General features: G+C 37.0%; 1 protein-coding gene across 1 annotated transcript in view; it reads left to right on the forward strand.

Annotated features, from left to right (window-relative positions):
- The window catches only part of mri (BTB/POZ domain-containing protein mrityu), a 39,888-nt gene that overhangs the window by 4,861 nt on the left and 11,182 nt on the right, over positions 1 to 23,845 (forward strand). Inside the window, exons 2-6 of the mRNA XM_081727934.1 lie at positions 6,124 to 6,255; positions 8,269 to 8,388; positions 15,649 to 15,861; positions 17,900 to 18,117; positions 23,364 to 23,561. Of these exons, the coding sequence (XP_081584060.1) occupies positions 6,124 to 6,255; positions 8,269 to 8,388; positions 15,649 to 15,861; positions 17,900 to 18,117; positions 23,364 to 23,561 (881 nt within the window). The remainder of the gene's footprint in view (positions 1 to 6,123; positions 6,256 to 8,268; positions 8,389 to 15,648; positions 15,862 to 17,899; positions 18,118 to 23,363; positions 23,562 to 23,845) is intronic.

Below are 23,845 nucleotides of genomic sequence, written 5' to 3' on the forward strand. Positions count from 1 at the left end.
GTTGTCGGTGTTGTTTTGAAACACTCTGTAAATTAGAAAAACTGCTAATATACAGGGTGGCCCAAAAGTAGGTATACAGTACAGTATTGGTTTTTATATAATTTCTTATTGTTATCCATCAGGTAGTTTCTTTATTATATGTTCTTAAGGTGTTTTTACTTACATCTTAAGCTCGGAAGAAGCGAAGCAAATAAACACATGAACTAGAATGTTATACTTGATCAATGCTACCTACTTTTGGGCCACACTGTATATAAAAGTGTTTAGCGAGGGATAATAATAATAATTATTATCATTGTTGTAAGGGCAAATTTTTACTTTGACTCCAACTGTGACTTCAACCGATTCATGTGATCCGGTTCCCGGAGCAGTTTAGGAATCATTCCTAAACTGCTCCCGGAACCGGATCACATGAATCGATTAAAATTACTAACACAGTGAAAGTAATGTACGATGTTAAGAATTATACTATAAGTACAAGGGCCACAATGTTACTATACGAAGTTAAGAATTATACTATACAGGGTTTGTATGATAAGTAATGAGACCAGGTCTGGAAACATTGTTTTATTGATCTGATCTGTACAGGGACTTAAAAGCTTTCGAAGTACTCTCCTCTTGCGTCGATGCACTTCTGCAATCGATGTTTCCACGCTGCAAACGCCCCCTGGAAGTCAGCAGCCGGCATGTCCTTTAGAAATGTGGTCACGGCTGCTTGGATGGCTGTGACGTCTGCAAAACGGGTTCCTTTCAAGCGTGGCTTCAGCTTCGGGAAGAGGAAGAAGTCGGCCGGGCTCACATCTGGGCTGTAGGGTGGTTGTGGAAGGACTTCCACCCCAATCCGGGTCAAAAAGGAGGTCACTAAGAAGGCGGTGTGGGCAGGGGCATTGTCGTGATGCAACTTCCACCGGCTAGCGATCGCCGGTCTTTTCCGCTTGACGCTCCTGTGCAGTCTCTCAAGGACTTGTTTGTAGAAGGCGGCGTTGACGGCTTGTCCTTGGGGTACAAACTCCTTGTGGACCACCCCCACATTGTCAAAAAAAAACAATCAACATTGTTTTCACCTTTGACTTCGACATTCTGGCCTTCTTGGGGCGCGGGGACGCAGGAGTGTGCCACTCCGCGCTTTGACGTTTCGTTTCAGGGTCGTACTGGAACACCCACGACTCGTCACCTGTTATGACGTCATCTTCAAAGTTAGGGTCACTGTTCATGAGGTTCAACAGTTCCTGACAACAATCAACACGTCGTTGCTTTTGTTCGTCAGTCAACACTCGCGGCACCAGTTTCGCACAGATTTTTCTCATTCCCAATTGTTCCGTCACAATCTTGTGCACTGTTGTGTGGTTCATATCGAGTTCATCAGCAATCAATCTCAACGATAATCGACGGTCTGAGTTCAGGAGATCCCTCACTTTTGCCACAGTTTCGTCCGTAGTCACTGTTGTCGGGCGTCCAGCCCTCTCCAGATCCTCAACGCTTTCCCGGCCGTTCCGGAACGCACTGTGCCAACGAAACACCTGGGCTTTGGATAGGGCTTCCTCTTTGTAGGCCTCCGTGATGAGAGAAAGCGTCTGAGTAGCCGTTTTCCCCAGGCGAACGCAAAATTTGATCGCATAACGCTGTTCGATGGAACCCTCCATGTTTGTTGATTTTCCGCCGTGACAAGAATGTTCACAAGGGCTTTGTCCAAGGCTTGTCCGCGCTCCACTAAGGCTCGGAGCCAACTGACGCGCGGTGCGTTGCTTTGCTCGGACCCCCCCCTACATCCTCCATCACCGACAAACCCGCTCCAGCGACACGCGCGCCGCGGCGCGGCGAGTCTCATTACTTATCATACAGACCTTGTAAGTACAAGGGCCACAATGTTACTAAACATCAATTCAGGTGAAGCGGTGACTATGAATTTTGAGATCTAAATGGGGGGCTACCGCCCCCCAACCCCCCGTTCAAGTACCATAAAAACATCCAAAATAATAATAAATAATCACACCACTACTATAAAGCTAAGATAAGAAGGGAAAAATTAAGAAAAAACACTCGTCTCTAATCATAAATCAGTGCATGACAAAGAAAATAAAAATTACATCTCAACAAGACAATAGGACAAGCAGCAGCAAACCAAATACTTTGCCTAATACTCAAATGCAAAGCAAATCAAGAATAAAAATAATATGAATTAAAAAAAGAAAACACTCACCATTTCGCCATAGGAGAAATCTCATGAATAATGAACTCATAACTGCTGATTCCACACACGAAAAAATAAGATACCAAGAACACATGCACAATACTCAACATTACTGAAAAATGTTCCTTTCCGCACACACGTCGTTTTATTAAACCGAGCACACTTGCTATTATTACAAACAAGAAACGTCCACTTTTAGAATACGTCGAAAATATCTTCAGTTTAGACCACAACTATGATAGGTTTTCTCTAACTCAATTCAACCAATTCAATTACGCGCTTCTCGAATGCCACAAACAGCAGCACACACATACATGCACACAGAACATGTGACTACTAACCAACTACCATAGGACTACACAGACACCTAGTGGGAAAAATATGAACTAAGACGTCACACCAAAGGCACGAACAGTTCTAACAAGTGACTCACGCACAAACAGTTCCAGGAAGTAACTGAACCTATAAGAACCGATTAAAGTCACAGTTGGAGTCAAAGTAAAGACTTACCGTTGTAAGTATTACCTTTGTCCTACAGATTGCCTAAGTAGGTTTTAAATGAGTACATATGTTTTTTCCTATTAACTACTGAATTAGATATGACTTTGAGAAGCAAGCAATTGGAATTGTGCAGGCCAGTAAATAAACTTCCGTAATTACGACAGAAGCACAATAACATGAATTCACGCAGATGCTCATTTCTGATTTATATTTCAACCAAATGCTACTGGAACTTCTTTATTTTATATTTTTTTTCACTAGTCCCTAGAGTTTTTCCTGGTGTTGCGTTAATTCTACTTCTTTCCTATACGACTAATTAAGCGTAATTTATTGTTAGGATATATAGTATTAGACTATACTTGCCGCGACCTTATCCTGATAGCCGAGATACGCAGCTTCAATTCAGGCGACTCCGCGCACATTACATAGTTCCTCCCGTTACACAAGTAAAACATTACTTAGGAGATCAATTCAAAGAGCTAATTGAGTTCAAGTATATAAAAATGTCAATACAGAAACAATATTTAAAATAAATGATACTACATTTATTAGTAAAGAGTTATGAAAATGACGTCACGACTCAGAATCGGAAAGAGAGAAGGAAAGAAAGGAGTGAAAAGCCGGCAGCTAAGATGCGAGTCTTTTGCAAGTGTTGCAAGATTATAAACTTGAAAAACCTTATAACAAAAGCAGAGGACCAGTAAAATTACTTAATTGGTCAATGTTAGAAACCGTCCACAATGGATAGGAAATGGCTTAATATTTTTATATGGTATGTAAATTAAATAGAGTAACTACCCCGTAAGAAACTTCATTGTCTGCTGATAAATGAAACAAAAGAAATAACGAAACTCACATGTAACTTCTGCAATTTTTGTGCAGAGAGTAACACTGCTCTGCCAAATATCGTCTTCGCGCTGCGTTAGAGTGAGCACGTGGGTGTACTGAAACTGAAACCATGAAGAGTGTTAAGTGCGAAGTTGAAAATATGAATGAATCCGAATTATCATCTTCTCAGTATTATCGCAAACACGAGGAAGGGAAACCTCTTTAAAGGCAAGCAAAGTAAATTGCCAACAATTTGTACGCTCGACTAAGAGAAAAATATGCAGACACAACTATTGAAGAAATTGTTAATATGATTGTTGCCGGTTCGCTGTGGTTTACTGTGTCAATGTAGAGTTGCTGTGCTTTTAGAAAAAAAATCGTATTTTTAATTTATTGTGTGGGAGGGTGGCTGCTCGTATGTTTCTGTTTATGATTGACCTTTTCCAGGTAGATATATGAGAATAACTTCATTTCTTATCCTTTCTTACCTTAATCAATTGAAATGAATATGCAAAATAGTTTTCATGCTCTCGGGTTTTAATTGTGAGGATTGCAAATACATCACGTGCGAATTTCCAATACATTTATTACTATTGTCGTGTCTTCATGAATTATTAAAACAAATAGACCAAGAAACATATTTTTTGTAAGCGGCAGGAAAAGGACGAGAAATCATCGCTCCGCGCATATCAGCTGAAACTCAGAACAGCGCCAGTTGAAACCCTGGCGACTGAGAGCCAAACCAAAACACACACACACATATACAAAGGCTTCCCTGTGAAAAGGTTCGCGCGCCGACATGTATTAATGCGCTTGTGATGCGGCTCTCAAGTTAACATTGCGTTTAGTATAGTGTTGCCCCGAGATAAGAAGTATCTTTTAAATTCGAGACGAAATTAGAAAAATAGCAATTCTCGTCTCACATTCGAGACTAGAATCGGGACAAGACGATCTCAAATTTTGTTTTATTGATACGTGAATCATAGCATAAAAATCATAAATTGATAAAATAATTGTACGAACACAGTGAAGAACATCAGTTTTTTTTTAAGGATACGCAGGTCGTTATTCCATATGGTTTGAATGTTATATCATTCCCTTCGTGAAACTCTCGTTACGCTGAAGGATTCTGATAACTTGTAGATGAAATTAAGACAAGTGAATTTTGTTTCACAGTGTGATACTACGGAAGACTTCCAAACCATCCGAATACAATGCTCAAACTTTGAAGTAGTCGGCTAAATCTACAACTACTTGTTGTAATAGAGGTGTAATATCAAAGAAAGAATCTGTTCCTGAGTATATATATATTGAACCACTTTCCAGTTTGAATAGAGGATTAAGGGAGAATATAGAACCTATTCTTGGGACGCTGAATCGATTGCAAAAAAGGTGCTTCTCAATATTTTTTTTTACAGTTCTTGGTCTACGAACATGAGTATTGAAACTAGAAGTACTGTGTATTGAATCACTTCCGGTTTCGATAGTGAGTTGTAGGTTGTGATATACTCTTCAGACTCGGAATCGATTGCAGAAAAACGTTTGTAGCTATATATTACCATTTTTGTTCTATTGCGATGCATATTGAAACCCGAAATGATTAATTTTAATTACTTTTGGTTTGAATAGAGGGTTAATGGAGAAGAAAGGATCTGTTTCTGGTGTGCTGAATTGATTGCAAAATCCGCATCTCGATATCTCCTATTGTTTTGGCTGTGATACCTGACGACAGACGAACAGACGGATAAACATTTTCTGTAAGATTTCCGACACTTATGCATAGCATAGTTTGAAAATCTAGAAAAAAAGTCAGGTCATACATTTTATATGTAAAGTTACAAAATGAAACGAGACGATGATATTTTTTTCGATAATCGAAACTAGAGAAAAAAAAATTCTTATTTCTTGTCCGTCTCGGAAACAGCACTATATCAGACGCATTTATTATTATATTGGTAATAGCATTCGATCTGTGTTACTCAATAGACTTCAGTGTTTATTAAAATTGGAGAGTGCGTCTATTACAGTACATTTCTTTGGTTTTGTTACAGTCAATAGTATTTATATAGCTTATTATTCTATTGCTATAGTATTTAATCAGTGTTCAAGGGAGACGTTTATGCTTGTTGTGTTACATTACTCTAGTTTCACAGCAAAATGTTTACTTTATCTGAGTTACGGGAAACTAAAAGAAAAGTGTGTTGTGAAAAAGATTTTTTAAAAATTGAAAAAAAAAAATGGAAAAACTGTTACTGACCATCAGATCCCTTTCTTGACAGTTTGGAAGGATATAAAGCAAGGTCGTACAAACATTGACGGATGGGTTTTGCTAGCGGGAAGATTGTCTGCTGGCGTTATTTGGGTGCTGTTATGTGGTTTTGGGGCGAAATGGACAGCCTTTGAGTTTCTGAAACTGTATAAGAGGAAAGCGAACAGACTATACCGTACCGGTAGCTAAAGTAAAGAGCAGTAATAAAGCTAAGAAATACATGCAGCTATAACGATAAAATTGGCTGTAGAGGAGAAATTTCTAGTATAGTTATTATAGACAATGTGAATAATCTTTGAGAATTTTCATAAGTTATTCTTATTTCAATCTGTAGATTCTCATCCCCTGGGTGTGAGATGTCTGTACCAAAGGATCGCCATACATATGATAGAGACAGTAGTAGTGATACAGAAGATTACCACGATTCAGATGACAGAAGACGCAGAGTGTTCAAGAACAGAATGAGGTAAGTGTTTAATTTCAAACAAAGTATGAAGGGTTAGTGACAGTTCAGTCATAAGATCTTCTTACTCGTGCAGTGGACATGCCAGACGCATAGTTGCAGCGCTGCATCGAGCCTCACGATTTAGGTATGTAGACTAGAGGAGCTACAACAGTGATTATATATTATGAATGTTAAAAATCCACCCTGCGGTTTTTTGGTTGGGCTAGCAAAGTATAATAGTACATAGCAAAACTATGTTGAAGAACTAAACAGGGCCGGACTGGCTGCTAGTTGGCCCCGGCGGCTGACATTGTGTTGGGCCCCGAATACTCAACCCTTCCAACCACCGTTACACCAATTGTCCACTGTTTACCCGCAATAAAAGCACACTATTATCTTAGGTAAATCATACATTTCTTTAGTAGTCACACCGTACATTATATCATAAAGATCATAATATAGAATCAGGTATATGTTATGTAACAATATTTACGGGAACAATAATTACGGTGGCTCAGTGCAAGAGCGTTCACCTCCGGTGCTTGGGGTCCCTGGTTCGATCCCAGCTCGCGCCGTGTGGACTTTGTGGTGGACAAACACCGTGCTCGTGGGTTTTCTCGGGGTTCTCCCGTTTCCTCCCACTTTCTTCATTCCACCATTTCATTCATTTCTCATAATCACCGTCTCCTTTAGCCTAACCGGCATAATCGTGGAACGTAAAACTCAGAGTTCAAACAGAGAGTTGATGTCTGCTGATAATTTTTTTGCTACACCTCTGAAACTTCAACTGTAAACAAGAAAAAAATACCTCCTCTCATAATAATAATATGTAAAACGTTGCCTTTTATCGTTTTTGCTGTAATACCTCACAGGCTATACGTACGTTCGAAGCATCTCCAAGTAGCGTTCACCATTCATGTTGTAGCTTAGCACGTATGGATCAGTGAATCTGGTGGACATCATTCCACATCAGGCGGTTACCTTTGGTCCTGATTGCATTTTTTCCACCGTTACATTTGGATAACCCGCCGTTGCATCGTGCGGATTCCATCGTTGCATATGTGGCGACAATTGTGACGGTTTACAAAACTTCTGACGTGAAACACCACTTCATCAGACCGGCTCTTGCCTCCACCATTTCTGAACTTGTACCATCAACCTCCAAACTTCATACCTGGCGTCAGTCTTAACTCTATCTTTTACACTGCATACACCAGCCAGTTTGCGGTTTTCACCAGATCGACTTCAGAAACCATAAATGGTAAACCTCACATTAGTAAACTGTATTACACGCCAGTTAGAGCAGATGCTAATTTTAAGGATAATCTAAATTAAAAGTAAACCACCCAGTAGTTACTTCAGTTATCTTAAAATTTCTTTCATTTTCCAAAATGTGTATTCGTAGTTGCAGAACGATGTTGTAATGTTAAAATGTGTACTACATTATGATGTACGTGTCTTCAAGAATGGGAAGAAAGTTCGTTGTAGAATATTCTGCAGGTATGAATAAATAATTCCTTTTGTAAATTGAAGAGAAAGATGAAACCTTCGCCACAGCATTGCACTATCTGCAAAACTAAGATATCTGGGTGCTTTAACATGGTGTAATTTCGGTTTCTTTTTTAAAGCACATGGATTGTTGTACTTATTAATATTTTATATATTTGCGCAGATTTATTTTACTGTCATTGTGAGATTACTTGTAACCAGTACTTTTTTCTGGCAGTACGACATCTTTTCTTGAAGTTCAAAAATGCATGTTTTTCTTAAACATATTTTCGTACTGTACAGCTACTACATTCTGTAAATATCTGCATGAACGTTATGTATATTAACAATATCGCAAACGAAATAAGGAATGAAGCTGTTTCGGTGGAAATGTTTAAAATGTGGATGTTGCTCATGTTGAGTACCTGTATTCTTTGTCCTCGGAAGAAGAAACACTGCATGTAACAGATTATTATTTAATTCAAGTTGATCTTAGTTTCTAAATATAATGAAGTGAAAACATTTATTGAATTGTGTTGTTTGCAGTTATGGTTCATCAGCAAAGCCTAAGCCATGCCTTCGCCACGCAAATGCAGGTGGAACAGATCAGAGATCACATCCAGTTTCTACTCCTAAGCAGTCCATGAACACTGCGCCTCGGAATAGGTAAGATATTCCATATTATTATTATTATTATTATTATTATTATTATTATTATTATTATTATTATTATTATTATTATTATTATTATTATTATAAAGACGTATTGAGATTGCTGTGGATTCTGAAAGCCATGGAGAAAAACACTTTATAGTTTAGAGATGGATAGATGTTACTTTTAAGAACAAGGATTTATAAAAACAAAAATACATGTTTTAGTAGTAACTAGTGACTAGTTTTAGCAATTTACAAATATAATTTGTTAATTATGTGCTTGAGTTTTTGTACCTACTGGGACAGGTAAAGAAAACTGATACCAGGAAATATACTGTGTAATGTATTTTTTGTTATGCCGCTGTTGAAATACAAGAACGTGAAAACTAGATATAATAATGTCACGCCCTGACGAAGAATGCCCCATCAGTGCATTTGAAATATCGGAGAAAAACACGATACGATTGGAAGGAACATTTATTCAGGTTAATGCTTCAAGATTCGAGAATTCCCTTAAATTTTTTTCAGCTTATTTCGTGGTTGTCTTCCATCATGACCGACTGTAGCATCGTATCTATCAGCTAACTGTCGGTGAGCTGATAAATTAGACGGGAACACTCTTACCTTTACTCGTATAACTGTTTCTGGAATTCTTTCGTAGTAAAAAAATAAATAAATAAAAATAAAATAAAAAATAAAAATAAATAAATAAAAAATCGTGCTTTCGTGAGCTATGTAAAATATTTAAAAAGTGGTTGTCAGTTTTTTTAGATAAGAAAGTAATTCACATCAAAGAAGGGGAGGGGGACTTAATTTCCAAAACTATAAAATCAGAGGATGTAGAATTCATTTCGTTTGTGTGATTCATTTGTGCTGAAGCAAGAAGTCCTTTCTATACTAATAAGGGGACTAACCTCGCAACAGGAAGACTGAAAATAATCCTTTGCACAACATATAGAAAAATTACAAAGAAAAGATTTCATGAAATAGTAATTAACAACATTTGTAGCTTGTTGTAATGAATTTAAGACTGAGGCTCACACATCGACAAAATCCAGACTATCATAGACGATGATGATAGGAGGATGAAATAGTCGTTGAGCTTTTTACAGTTCTAATGGAATAAATTAGAAGACAATTAATTTGGTTCATACTTACATTTCCAACATGGACAGGAATAGAGGTAAATATTCTAAATTTTATTGCAATAACATTTTTGATATTGCTGTCAATTCATTTGCTGTAACGTTAGTTGGAGAAAGAGCGAGAAGGAAAAGGGGAGTCCGCAATTGGGAACGCTGCGCTAAATATTGCGTATTATTGGCTACTACTCATGTTGCTTCTTATCTGAAAAGAGCTGTATTGTTAAATCAAGTTTCAGGACAGAATTTAGATTAGATCCACCAAGCGGCCACTCGAATTCAGAAGTAGTAGGGACAATTCAGCCCATTTATGCCCAGAACTTTTCTTGTCATGAATGTTTATAAAACTGTCATAAAACTTTTCATTACACTAATAAACACTAGATTTATTATTTTTCCGATTTTCAGAATTTGAGAGGCGGGGAATCGCATGGTTCGTTAACGACCCGCTGGGCACTAGCTGCATAAAATAATTTAAATTTCCAAATAAGTTAGTACATGTGAATATGAGGATATGCTGTTAGTATATAAAGCTTGGCATTATTCATAAGCATTTTTACTTTCGATACTAAAATACGGATGTTACAAAGCGAAATTTGTATTATCTACTAAGCCAAAATAACATTTTTTTTTTACATAGTAATATAAATGCTATAAAACACAATAATATAAATGCTTTTATTTTAACCAATTAGTCTCCTCATTTCTTTTACTATTCGTGATAAATGTCGAAGCATCTATGATACAATGGAACTTCATATCTTTTACATGCTTTCACTGTCTTGTTGCTACAATTTTTCAAACGACGGAGCTTTTGGCGTGTACTGATCAGATGTCCCATGTGGTGAGGTCAAGTTGGGTTTCCATCTTTATCAAGACCTTTTGATGGACCTATAGATTTTGGTGCAGTTCTATATTTCCGCAGAAGAGCCTTAGTGCACGCTCGCCTGAAACCCAGAGCATCTAGATTTTCCCGTGAGTTCAGCTGACTATCCACGTATTATTCATTGTAGCATCGAGTAGCAGAACAGAATAGGCATGTAACATTTTTTCCTCTAATTGCTATACAAAGGTTTGATATGTCCTGGTCCATCAAGTGTACATCCTCCATGTTGCAGTTATATTCGTGAAAGGCATGGGGTCGTTGCATTGTGATTCTTTGTTTATCTTGTAAAGAGTATCTACTCACTTTGTGTAAAGGTTGCAGGCCAGTATGATTTGACATAGTACTTATTACACCATTATCTTTTAAAAGTAACCACAATAAGCCTGGAAGATTGTCAACCATGGATTCAAATTCACCTCTTCCAAGCTTCTTCATTTCTTTATCTGTGGGATTTGGACAGTGTCATGTACGATTGACCCTAACAGCCTCAGTTCCATTCATGTCACGATGTATGAGACTATCCAATAATTTACCAATCATAAAAAATAGCGAAAAAGAAATTGAACCTTACTCCAGGAAATTCACATTCAAAATACCCACAAACTTTAAGGGTGTCGTTTTTAACAATAATAAAGGATGTGTGAACGGGGGAAATGGCTAGACTCTGACAAGTACGCAGGAATTTATCCTTGGAAGGTTCCAAACTTTTGAAAGATTCCATATCCAATTATGTAGGCCTATAAAACATACAAAATTCTCCCTCAAATTAAACGAAATGTACAGACCAGACCCCAGAACATTTCCTCCTTGCGTACGCTCCTACTGAACCTAATGTATATCACAATTTATGGACAGAACGCGACAAGAGACAAAATATGAAATCCATTATTCTCAATTCGGAATCAATGCAGGTCATGCCCAACGAGTCGTTAGCGACCCACTGCAAAAATAGTCTTCCATTTAAAAAAAAAAAAAAAAAAAAAACTTGTAAGGATATAATAATTGCCGTTATGATAAGAGTAAAACTTCCTTTGAAACACTTTTATATGCATTATAAAAGGACATTTTGCAGATTCAGGCTTCCTGTGAATCAGCAAGTCACACAATTAAAATTTCAAAAATCTATTATCAGCAACACTTCGGTGTCATTTCATTGTTGCAAACCCTGAAACATGAAATATCGTAAATAGTTCTTGGGTCGATAACGACCCGCCTGGGCATAAATGGGTTAAAGAAAGCGGAAAAATCTGCACGGGGAAATCAACACGCCAACCAGGAGGTGATGAGGAAAGAGTTGATCGTGTGCATGCGACTTTCGTCAGATGCAAGTGCAAGCAAAGAATTAAAGGCATACGTACAACAATGTGGAAGATTCTGCGAAAACCAGGGTTGGCAAAAACCATCGTTTTTATTGAAAAAACAAAAAAAGACTGTTTTTTTGGTTTAAATAATTTGCTCTATGTATTTATATTACATATGGACAGAAACTGGTTTGTTTCGCCTTGGTGTTATTATGCAACAACGGGGTTATGCTGGAACGGGATCACATAAGCTTAAAGCGGAATCCAAACCGCTTCTCGGCTTACATCTGAGAGAAATTGTTCTCCATTTGGACTCGAAACCGGGACTAATTGGCTACAAATGCGATGAGTCTGCCGACTCACTCACGAAGGATTCCTGATAAAAATACGTTATACTGCTCTGTACATACTGTACTTGTTAATATAATTGTCAAGAGTCATTTCAGAAGGTCAAAAAGGTAACCAGTTGCACAAATGAAGCCATTATACAGAATTATATATAAATCGGGAAACTTACGCCTTAGCCATTGGGAAAATCCTGTTATTACTTTAAATGCAAAGCATTCCCGTTATTTCTTGGCATGTAAAATTTTATGGTCAACGTATCATAATCAGTACGCTAAAACAGGTATTAAATCATAAATTTAGTATGTAGATATCATTCAATTAAATTAAAACTGAAAGTCCAATCCAAGCTAATGTTGAATGCTACATAGGCAGTCGATAAATTTTGCCAATTTCTATCAATATATTTAAGCAACCTTGGCTTCTTTATAAAACAACAGGCATTCAGGCAAGCAGAAATATACAATTTGGTTTCGTTTCTTATGTTTAGGTTTAACATCCTTATGTAATAACTAGGTTATTAGGAAGATTTTTGCTTGAAGTGAGATCCGAACCGCTACTTGGTTTACATTTGAAAAAAGTGTGCTTCGACCGAGAATTGAACATGGGACGCCTTGATTAAAAGGTGAAAAGGAGATAAACCAAATGCAGATGGTTTGATATCTGGAAACGTCACCATGAAGTTCATACGATTTAAAGCATTTTTCGTTTGTGTTTAAACTCTTTTAGTTGGTTTAAACCAGCCAACCCTGGCGAAAACTTTTGAAATTTCACCCTACCGATTGAAATTGTTACAGGCGCTTAAACTTATTGATAAGTATTAGACTTCACTTCTGCGTTGCGATGCAAAAATCTTATAGAAAGAGATAGTTTCATTGACTCAGTTGTGTTTAGTGATGAGGCTACCTTTAACCTTTCCAGGAAGCAAGCAAAATATTAGGATATGGGCTTTGGAAAATTCCCATGATTATGAAGAACATACCCGTGATTACCCAAGATGAACGTGTTTTGTGCACTCACCTGTAAAAAAGTATGTGGCTCTATGATTTTCGAGGAGGAAACGGCAAACGGACTTCCCTATCTTCACATGCAGTAGGTATGGCTTTTCTCGCTGCTGGAAGAGGATATGGACAATTTTATTTTCCAGCAGGATGGAGCACCCTTACATTGGGACCGGGATATCAGGAGGGAACTCAACAAAAGGCTATCAAATCAGTGGATAGACGAGCTAGTCGTGAGAATCAGGTTCCTGGCCACATATCACCTAGTGCGACCTTTTCTTTGTGGGATTATGTTAAAAACCAAATGCAACAGGCACTTGTATGTAACAGTCTACCTGAACTTCGAGTACGCGTTGAAGAAACAGCTACATCTATTGACTCTGAGATGTTGGAAAGAGTGTGGCAAGAATTTATTGGATTGATGTGTCCGAATCACAAAAGGCACTCATATTAAGCATCTTTGACGTGGAACAAAACACATATGTATTAAAAATAAAATCGAAGTTTTCTTTTATTTAACGTTGCTAGTCATTAAATTTTGAAATCGGGAAGATTGTTTAAAGTAGCCCTATATATTTGGACATATTGTTGCAAAACTGTGGTTTAATTAGTCTGTGGCACTTGAAAAATGTTACGTGCTTTGAAACCCAGAAGAATAGAAAACAAATGGCTGAAGACTCAGCACTGGGTTAATTATGTTCTTACACTTCAAACACTATATTGTGTAAAATATTATAAAATTTGTTAATACTACAAGTTTTACAAGTTAGGTTTAGTGTAAGGCAATATAACAAAAACAGCTTTACAGTGATATTTTAAAATTTGATGTAAAGTTACGTTGAGCTGGAGAATTGGCATGGAGATATTTTCCTGAGAAATGTACGATACTTTTCTCCAACAGTTATCTGCAAATATAATAGATAAAATACAGGAATGAACGCGGTGAAAAGTGAGTTGTTTCGAAAATAGGCATCTTTATTGAAGTCTGAGATCTAAATGCTCTAATGTATTTCTACAATTTTCACTTTGTTTCATATGCCTAATACGTATAATATTGAAAATCAGGTATGAGAAGGATTGAACAGAATATGATCTTAATGCAAAACCTGTTCCACATATCTGCTACTAGTCTTAGCTGATTCTTCTAAAATTCCATACTTTTTTATTTGGTAGTCTTCAGTAGCCACAGATGCAAACTAGTCATTGCAATGGTTAGCCTCTCCTGCAGATGATCCTCATTCTGAATATTCATTGCTTGAACTTCAGACAGGAAAATTCGTTATCTGGTACAGTTCATGGAGTAGAGATCAGTTGATTATTCTGTTCATTTTGAAGTCCTCCTTCCTAACCAGTGTTTGAGTTACATACCATCCATACAGTGACTGATTTTTGTATAGCATTTAGAAAAATAAATAGTCTGCATAGACGTGGTAACGTAAAAAGATGGTTGTGATACCAGTTGATTTATGAATAGATTAAATCTTCGTGAAGTGCTCGAGTTCTCATTACAAGCTAAACTATTAGAATGTCGTGCCTAAGTTGTGAAATATTCGTTTAGAAATTGGTGGTACCTCGGGTTACGAACTTAATTCGCACTTTGTTCACGCAAACCGAAACAATGTTTACATTGAAATTAATGCAAAGTCAATTAATCCGTTCGCTCGCCCCAGAAACCTAGTTTTTGATTTGTTTTTCAGGGTGTCTGTCGGTCACGAAGGTCGCGAGAAAGTCACGAAATTAGAAAACGGTCATGAAAGTCAAGAAATTTAGCTTTTGGGTCACGATTTTATTTATTTGTACGAATAAAAGTACAGACTGGAAAATTTTGTTCTATAAAACGTGAAAAATGTCTATGGTCGGCTTTAGATGCTACCAAATCGCAAGCAAAGCACGCTTCTATCGTATGCATGAAAATTCGGCCTAATCCGCATCCAAATTCGCTCTCGGGAATGTTAGGAAGTTTTATGGTTTGGTAAAGAAAAGGTCACGAAATTTCATGTTGAAATTTCAGTAGACACCCTGTTTATGGATTTACTTGTGAAAAAAATATACAGTAGTGGAAACTGTACTCTAATACGCTTTTCACTTTCGTAGAAACCATAATGAAATGAAAAGTTTAGAATAACACAACGATTGTAATATTCACAGCGCTCAAGCTGAGTATAACTGTTGCTCTTGGCGAACCGAAAACTTGGCGTCAAAGCCACGTGTGTGTGTTCGCTAATGAGTCAGAATTTGTTTGGAAATTGTATTCATGAATCGTTTTGTTCGTGACTAGAAGCGTTCGTAACCGAACGCACGATTGTATTTTGATTATTTGTCACTTTGGTTTGTAATTTCAATGAAAACCTTTAGCGGACCTCTACATTAGCGCTGTACAAGAATTAATAATTAGAATTACCAATAAGCATGAATATCAGTAAAAAAATTATCACAACTTATATACGATAGAATAGTATTTTTTACATTGATTTAGGAACTAAGAAATATAATTTATCTTCACTTCTAATTTCTAGTGCTAATCTTAATAATGACAGCTGATCATGAACATAATTAAATACATGGTAACGTAATATGTTTCCGTTTTCCTTTTCAAGGTCAAGAAATCAACATCACTCATTAGGTCCTGCAAAAAATCAAATGGGTCAGAACAGGGACGGCGATTCTCCGCCTAGTTCATCAGGAAGCACAAATTCTAACGTAGTAGTAACTCCATCCAGCGACGAGCGAATTACTTTAGTTGTAGATAACACTAGGTTTATTTTGGATCCAGCATTGTTTACTGCTCATCCCAATACAATGCTTGGCAGGTGAGTTTTATTATTATTATTATTATTATTGATGATTGAGTTGATTTTTAGTTTAACGCCCCTTTCAGCAGCGAGGCTATATGAGACGTGGACCTACTGATTAACGTGGAATCCAAACCACATGAGCTCTCACCGGGAATCGAACCCGGACCTCCCACGCCAAAGGCGCGTACGCTAATCGCTTAGCCACGAGGAGGAGGATATGATATTATTATTATTATTATTATTATTATTATTATTATTATTATTATTATTATTATTATTATTATTATTATTATTACATCGATCTGTTTCATAGGAGTTTTATTTTTCTTATTGAAGGATAAATGTATGAATTGATGAAGCATAATAATTGTGGTAGTATTATATTCAGATATATTGTCTATATGAGTTGTATTAGAGAAGGAAAAATCTTTGTCATTGTTCCACATGACAGTGGAGAGTTTGCTGTTAGCAAAGAAAAAAAAATACTTTGTCAACATTCTATATGACATTGGAGAATTTACTCTGCTGAGCACTCAGTTACAAGTCTTCCAGTATTTTCACAACCCAAACAGAAGCAGGTGCTTGTATGCACAGTGATTAACCGGAAGTATAAGGCAAAACTGTTTCAAGAGGTAGTGTAGCAAGCAGACTACTTAACACAGAGGCCGCCATTCTGTTAGTATCTTCAGTAAACTTTTAGTAGCACTGACGGTGAATGCTTAACGTCTGATACGTGAACTACATGAGATGATGAGAGTAGAGGAAATGGGAGAACCTCGAGAAAACTCATAAGTGTGTTTGTCCACTACAAAGCCCATTTAGTTGAACTTGGACCAGGGACCCCGCGCGATAGAGGTGAGTACTCTACCGCTGAGCCACTGAGGTAGTACACGAAATAATTCATTGGAAGGATATACTTAACTAAAATTGTAAATGTTTTGGTAATATTTAGTTGATCGTTGAAAACATTATCATAACCTAAATATACCCAATTTCAAATTAAAACTGAAGATTTGTTTCAGAAAGGGGGCCGTGGTGGCTCAGTGGTAGAGCGCTTACCTTTGGTGCATGGGGTTCTTAGTTCCTAGCCCGCGCCAAATGAGCTTTGTGGTGGACAAACACCATGTGTGTGGATTTTCTCAGGATTTTCCCGTTTCCTTCCACTTTGTTCATTCCACCATTTTATTCACTTCTCATCGTCACTCTCCTTTAGCCTAACCGACATAATTGTGGACTTAAAACTTAGATTTCAATTTTGTTTGTTTTTCAAATGCTGTACCAAAAAGTTTTAAAATGTCAGTACAGTATTTAATTTGAGAGTGCTGGTAAATTACTCACAATACATTTAAATAACTCATGGACTCCCTCGTGATCATATGGTTAGCATATATGCCTTTGGTACGGCAAACCTGGATTCGATTCTCGGTGGAAGCTCATGTGATTCGGATCCCACATTAAACCGTAGATCCACATCTCAAATAGCCTTGGTGCTGAAAGAGGGGCTAAACTCCCAATCAACTGAGCAAATGTAAGTAACTTTGTTCAATTTGTGTGCCACTGCTACTAACACTGTTACGTGTAAATATACGATTAGGTTAACTGTCCAGTCTTTTTGGATTGAGTTTTCATAAAGTAGTAGGGTTTTGCTAATTGCTAATAAATCAAGTTATTTAATATTTTAGTTTCCTATAGATTACTTGATCATTGCATGTTGTATTAGATTGTTTTTGCAATACAATAATGTTATGTTTAAATATGTTACATTAAATACATCTCTAGACATACAACTTTACTTCTAAAATAAGATGAGTATTTGCTTCATGACGAAATAATTCTGTCTAGTCAATATCTCAAGAAATTGATACGCTTCGACCAATAGAATCTTAAACTCCGTCCTTATCCTACCTATCTATAGAGAATCTTATGTAGTGGATGAATATATATTTGTTTTAACTTTTTTTTTTTTCTTCAAAAGTGTAGCTTGTAAAATTGGTTATTACTTTTCCTTTTAGATTCAGTATTTGACATTTATTATTATTTTAATATTTTGCAGGATGTTTAGTTCTGGAATAGATTTTACGCATCCAAATGATCGCGGGGAATACGAGGTAGCTGATGGTATTTCAGCGTCAGTTTTTAGGGCAATTTTAGAATACTACAAAGGAGGAGTGATTCGCTGCCCTCCGACAGTTTCTGTTCAAGAGCTTCGAGAAGCGTGTGATTATCTGCTTGTTCCATTCGATGCGCAAACTATAAAATGCCAAAATCTACGTAAGTATTGACCTTTAAACTTTCTTGATTAAGTTATCATACTTCACATTACTCTTTTTAAGGGACCAGAGGGAAAACGATATAAATCAACAGGAAGTGTAAATGACTTTTTTTTTCTTTTTTTCTTTTTTTTTTTTTTTTTTTTTTTAAACACTTGTGCACACGGAAATGTTTAAGGGGGTAATACACAATATTTGCGAAATAATGTAAACTCTGTTTTACAGTGGTATAAACTTCTCTCTTCTTCACACGGTATTTCATCAGAAATTGTTGCCGTTATCATGTCATTTGTGAAGACGACCGGAGGGTAAGGCGACGTAGAATAATAGAACTGGAAAAATGCTAAAGGTATTGAAATTCGATTGGTAGCGCATAGGTCGTGAGTGTCTCCACGCATTACCGTAGCGGAAAGCAGGGAGCGATTGTTGATTTCGTTGTCATGATCGGTTCTATTATCTCTCTGATGTCATCTTTCTTTTACATCAGCAGAGTTTTCAACAACCTGGAAACGTCAGGGAATTTTAAATTCAAATTTTTACTTCTCACAACTCATTCCTCATTTTCCCTTGTCCGGCGATTTGGTAGAGAATATTTTATGAAATAAATTTGTTTCGTGAAACTTCTCTACCCACACACACACACACACACACAGAATATATACATGAACATGCGTAGTAGATGAGGAACTACCTGGTCGGCAAGAATATAATTTTTTACGTTATATATAGATCTCGAAACTTTTAAATTGAGTCCTGAATAAGCCAGGGAATTCGTGGTCGCCAAATATGTGGGAACCCAGGTCAGGAATCGATATGACTTGACGTAAATATGAGGAAATGAGAAATTCATAAACGTAAAAGTATATTGCGAATATAGAAAAACTGAAGGGATTGTTAAAAAATAATAATAATAAAAAAAAAAAAAATTGGGAAAACCTCGAATGCAGAAACGGGATAGTAGTGTGGTTGTGTGTGATTTCTTGGTTTGCACGGTGCAGAAATATAGACTTAATGAAAAACGACCAATTGTCTTCGAAGTGTGGGTGTGGAGTAGTAGGGAAGAAAAGATCAGGAATGATAAAACTGTTTATTACATATATGATAAATCGGGAGAGTAATCGATTTTATATCACATCAGGTCCTCTATAGGTGCAAATTCAATTACATACAAAGGGTGATGTGATTTGAGTGGTTGAGCATAGATTTCAAGAGTGATTAAATGTATGGCTGTTTGGTGAGTGGACTGTGTAGCGTAGGAGTTAACAGATAGACATGATAAACTGGAGATCCGAGTTCGAATTGCGGTCCAGTCGCACCTTTTTTTACTCTTTGTATAGATAATAAACTGGCTAAGACATTGAATAGTTAGCAGGGTGGCAACTCACCTGGAAAACCTGGAAAAACGGGAAAAGTCAGGGAATTTTGATGAAAAACATGGAATTTTTACTCGGGAAAAAATTTACGTTCTGCTGTATTCCTAGCCATTTAGCCGGTTTATTTATATACAAAATAGCTTTGGTCGCTGGGGTTTCGCCCCCCAGATTTCTCCTTCCTTCCAGGTTTCGTTTATCTAGCTCTGCTGGTTTGGGCTGCGCATACTTTCTTCATATTCTTTTGTCATTTAGTGCTGCCCATGAATTGAGCTGGAGCGAAATCGGGACCATTTTGTAATTAACACACTTGTTTAGTTCGATGGCTGCTTGATTTCCAGAATTCGCTCGGAGCTGCGCCCCTGCATCCCGTTTTGGTGGTCACGTGATTAATATAAAGGCTGAACGATAGTTGAGTATTTCTGCCGGAAGAGTTCCGAATGTGTGTCGAATTCCACAAAATGTGTGGAATTTTGGTTAATGCGTATATTTCTATGTGGAATCAAAAACTGTGTGGATTCCACATGCATTTGTACTCAGTGGCGGCAGTACTTTTTGCGCCACACGATTAATTGGCCATGCTTTTTTACAGATATTTGACCTTTTGGCCACCAATTTGAAGTAATGACATTCCCCTCCCCCTAGTTTTTACACCCAATTCCGCTACTGCATGTACTATTGTTCTAAAAAAAATCAGCTTCAAACAAAAATTTTCTGATTTCTTAAAAGCACATTTTAATAGTGCTCATTTACTTCAGTTCCGTTGTTTTGTTACACAATATTTCCCATCTATGTCGACCTGTTCCCCGGTTGCATAACCACCGCACGCCACTGCTGGGACGACAAAACCTTTGGGACCCGGGCCTACCTAAAGTTGTTAATGCCGGCTTTCTAGACCGAAGTCCGCTACTTCTTAATACAGGTAGCTCCATAATTGTCCTCTCCATTCATTTGTGACGTCAAAGAACGATAGCATAACCTTGTACTGCAATATGACAGAGGTTGCCAATAAGCACACCTGGTGAAGATATTGTATATTTGTTGTTAAATCCGGAGAAATATTTGATTGCAAATTAACGAATAATAAGTAGATAATGAGTAGAACAGTTTCTTGATTTGAATTTTGCAATTTTAAACCGATTTTATGTAAATTCTGTAATGGTGTTTTTCCAAGAAAATAAATTTAAGAATTATTGACTACTTATCTTTTAAACATATATTTGTTTAAAAAAGAAATAAAAATTTCAGTCAAGGGAGTTGAGAATTGTCGCAGGGTGCGGGCTCCACCTCCATTGGCCATTTCCTAGCTATGGGCCTGGATCAAAATACCATGTTTTCGAGTAATTCTTTTTCTTAACACGTGGACTTCTTTGCCGTATAACTCACATGATTTGTGTTTAATAATGGTTTACGGGTTTGCAGGGCCGGCGACAGGGGAGGGGGAATAGAGGACAAATGCCCGGGGGCCTGGAATCACAAAAGAATAATTAAAAGCAATAATTTTACTGGAATTTAGGGGTTCGTGTCCCTGAGTTGCCCAAGGTTCCTATATATACCAATTTTAGATCTCTCGAAATTTTCTGGAAAACCGGGAAAATTTCTGGAAAAGTCAGGGAATTTTGAAATTCCAAATGAGTGGCCACCCTGGTTAGGGATGTCATAGATGATGTAGTGAAAAACAAACGAGGGAGGAGAAAACGATTATTACAATGGATGTACAATAGAAAAATTGACTTTCTTACGTCAAGGCTAAGGGTAATTAACAAAGTGCACAAGATCTTAGTTTGTGACAAATGATGTATCAGAGACAAGTGCGTGAAAATGAGAGCAGACACTGAGAAATTGAAACATCTCAGTGAAGTAAATTACAGAATGTTATTCTCTTTTTCTGTGTATAAACATTGATTTTATTGCTTTAACAGATGATTAGATTAATAATTCAGGGCACTTACTTGTCTCATGTTAAATTAAGAAAAAGAACGTTCATCTGATTCAATGTGGTATTATTTGGTTTCAGTGATCTTCCATTGTCCTTAGTTGATGCATCATCGTGCAGAATGCTTCTCATATACCTAGTTTGTATGACAGTGTCTTCATGTCAGTTACAGATTATGGCTACTAATCTCTGCACGAGCAAAACTTTGTTCGCCTGAGTACTTTTATTCCTTCCAGTACCTGACTGTAAAATCTCGTGTGAGTTGATAATTACGGAGAACCTTCAGTTCTAAAGAAAGCAGTGCGAAAAGTTTAAGAAAAGAATTTTAAATATTTAAACTATCTTATGTTTTCAACTCGAACGAAATATTTTCCTTTGAAAGGAAAAGTATTATCACCTTTGACGAAATTAGTTTTTAAAATCAAGTTGTCTTTTTAGTATCTTTCCCTAACCGTACAGAGAGTTACAAACAATTTTTGGCGTTAGTGGTGTATGTATATATTTCCTCTTTCGCTCTCCGCTCGCTGAAGTTGTTCAGCTGGAATTTGATATGAATTTAAAAAATAACTGTTAAAAAGTGCCTTAATTTCTTTCTGCATAGTGATATATATATATATATATATATACAGGATGTTACTGAACTATAGCGACAAACTTAGAGCTGATTCCTCACATCAAAATAAGAGAAAAAGTTCATATAAACCTATGGCGAAAAGTGCATAGTTTCAGAGATAGAGCTGTCCAAAGTCGCGAAAAAGCCAAATTTTAAGAAGCCCTATTTCGAATTCCAGAGACTGTAGATGGTGGTCCTTATCAGCGTAAAGGGAGTCAGGCATACACACTCCAAAAGTGCATATTTCATCAATTGTCAATAGGTGCAAAGGTTATTCCCTACAGTGCGTAATTCTCAGATACGTTTTCAACTGAGTTTTCAGATATACCCTGATTTCAAGAAGGGTCCAAACTAGGCAGGACGTAAACCTCGACAACAATGGACATCCAGTGCTTCGGAGGGAAGTCGGAAGTGCTAGAAACTGGCACCTCCATGCTTCTTTGTGTTCGCAATAACGTGTGATGATATGTATTTCGTCACGGTATATTTCACGTTTTCATCACCTATAAGCGTGAAGGAAAACGTAGCATGCGTTTTCCCGAGTACAAGCGACTGTGCTGCTGACGATCTTTAACACTTCCGACATCGCACTAAAGGATTCCGTGTTCATTGCTATCAAGGCTTATCGTTTGCCTACTTTGGACCAATCATGAAGTCAGAGCATATTTCAAAATTCGGTTGATGGCATGTCTGGGAATTTCACTCTGTAGGGAATAATCCATACACTCATTGAACATTAATGAAATATGCATTTTTGGATTGCGTATGCGTGACTTCCTTTATGCTGATAATGACCACCATACACAGTGTTTCGAATTCGAAATAGGGCCTCTTAAAATTTGGCTTTTTCGCGATTTTGGACAGCCCTAGCTCTGAAACTATGTACTTTTCGCCATAGGTCCATATGAACTTTTTCTCTTATTTTGATGTGAGGAATCACCTCTTTCAGTTTGTCGCTATAGTTCATTAACACCCCATATATATACTGAAAGTATATGATACAATCGGCACGAAGGAGTCCTTACACAGTTAATTATATAACGTTCGTGCATGTTGCATTATAAATAGAAATTTTTTGATACCTAAAGATTCAACAAATAAAGCAGATTTATGAGAAATGCGTTAATTAATTGAGAACATTCATATCCTCCGTTGACATATAGATAATAACGTAGGACGTTAAAAGAATTTTATCAGGGTGTGTCACTTCCGTATCTCACTGGTGTAAAGATAATAAGTTTCTACAATCCACGTTTTGACTTGCTAATAGTAGTATATGACACATTGTAAGTTCATGCAGTTTATTTTGATATACTTATTTATTTCAGGTGGATTACTTCATGAGTTATCTAATGAAGGAGCTCGTAGACAGTTTGAAGTGTTTTTGGAAGAACTTATCCTTCCTCTGATGGTGAATTCTGCTCAGCGGGGAGACAGGGAGTGCCATGTTGTTGTTCTTTTGGATGATGATGTAGTGGATTGGGATGAAGAGTACCCACCACAAATGGGAGAGGAATATTCACAGAGTAAGTACGCTTTCCTTGTAGTTGCTGTGAAATATGTTTTCTTGTTCTTGTATGTTTTACCTTATCTTTCATTCTAAAAAATGCGCTAAAGTTGCAATACGAATCAAATATAATGGCAGCCAGCTTGTTTTATAGAATGTAATATTGCTAAATCAATAATAACATGCGTGTGTATGTATCATGTGAAAATTTTCAGAAACTCGTCTGTTTCATTTGTCTCTCACGATGTACGGAGAAAAAGTATAACTCCAAAACAAAACTCACATTCCAACTAGTGAAAATTA

This window comes from Thermobia domestica, chromosome 10, assembly GCF_964235325.1.
Source record: "Thermobia domestica chromosome 10, izTheDome1.hap1.1, whole genome shotgun sequence".
Taxonomy (NCBI): domain Eukaryota; kingdom Metazoa; phylum Arthropoda; class Insecta; order Zygentoma; family Lepismatidae; genus Thermobia; species Thermobia domestica.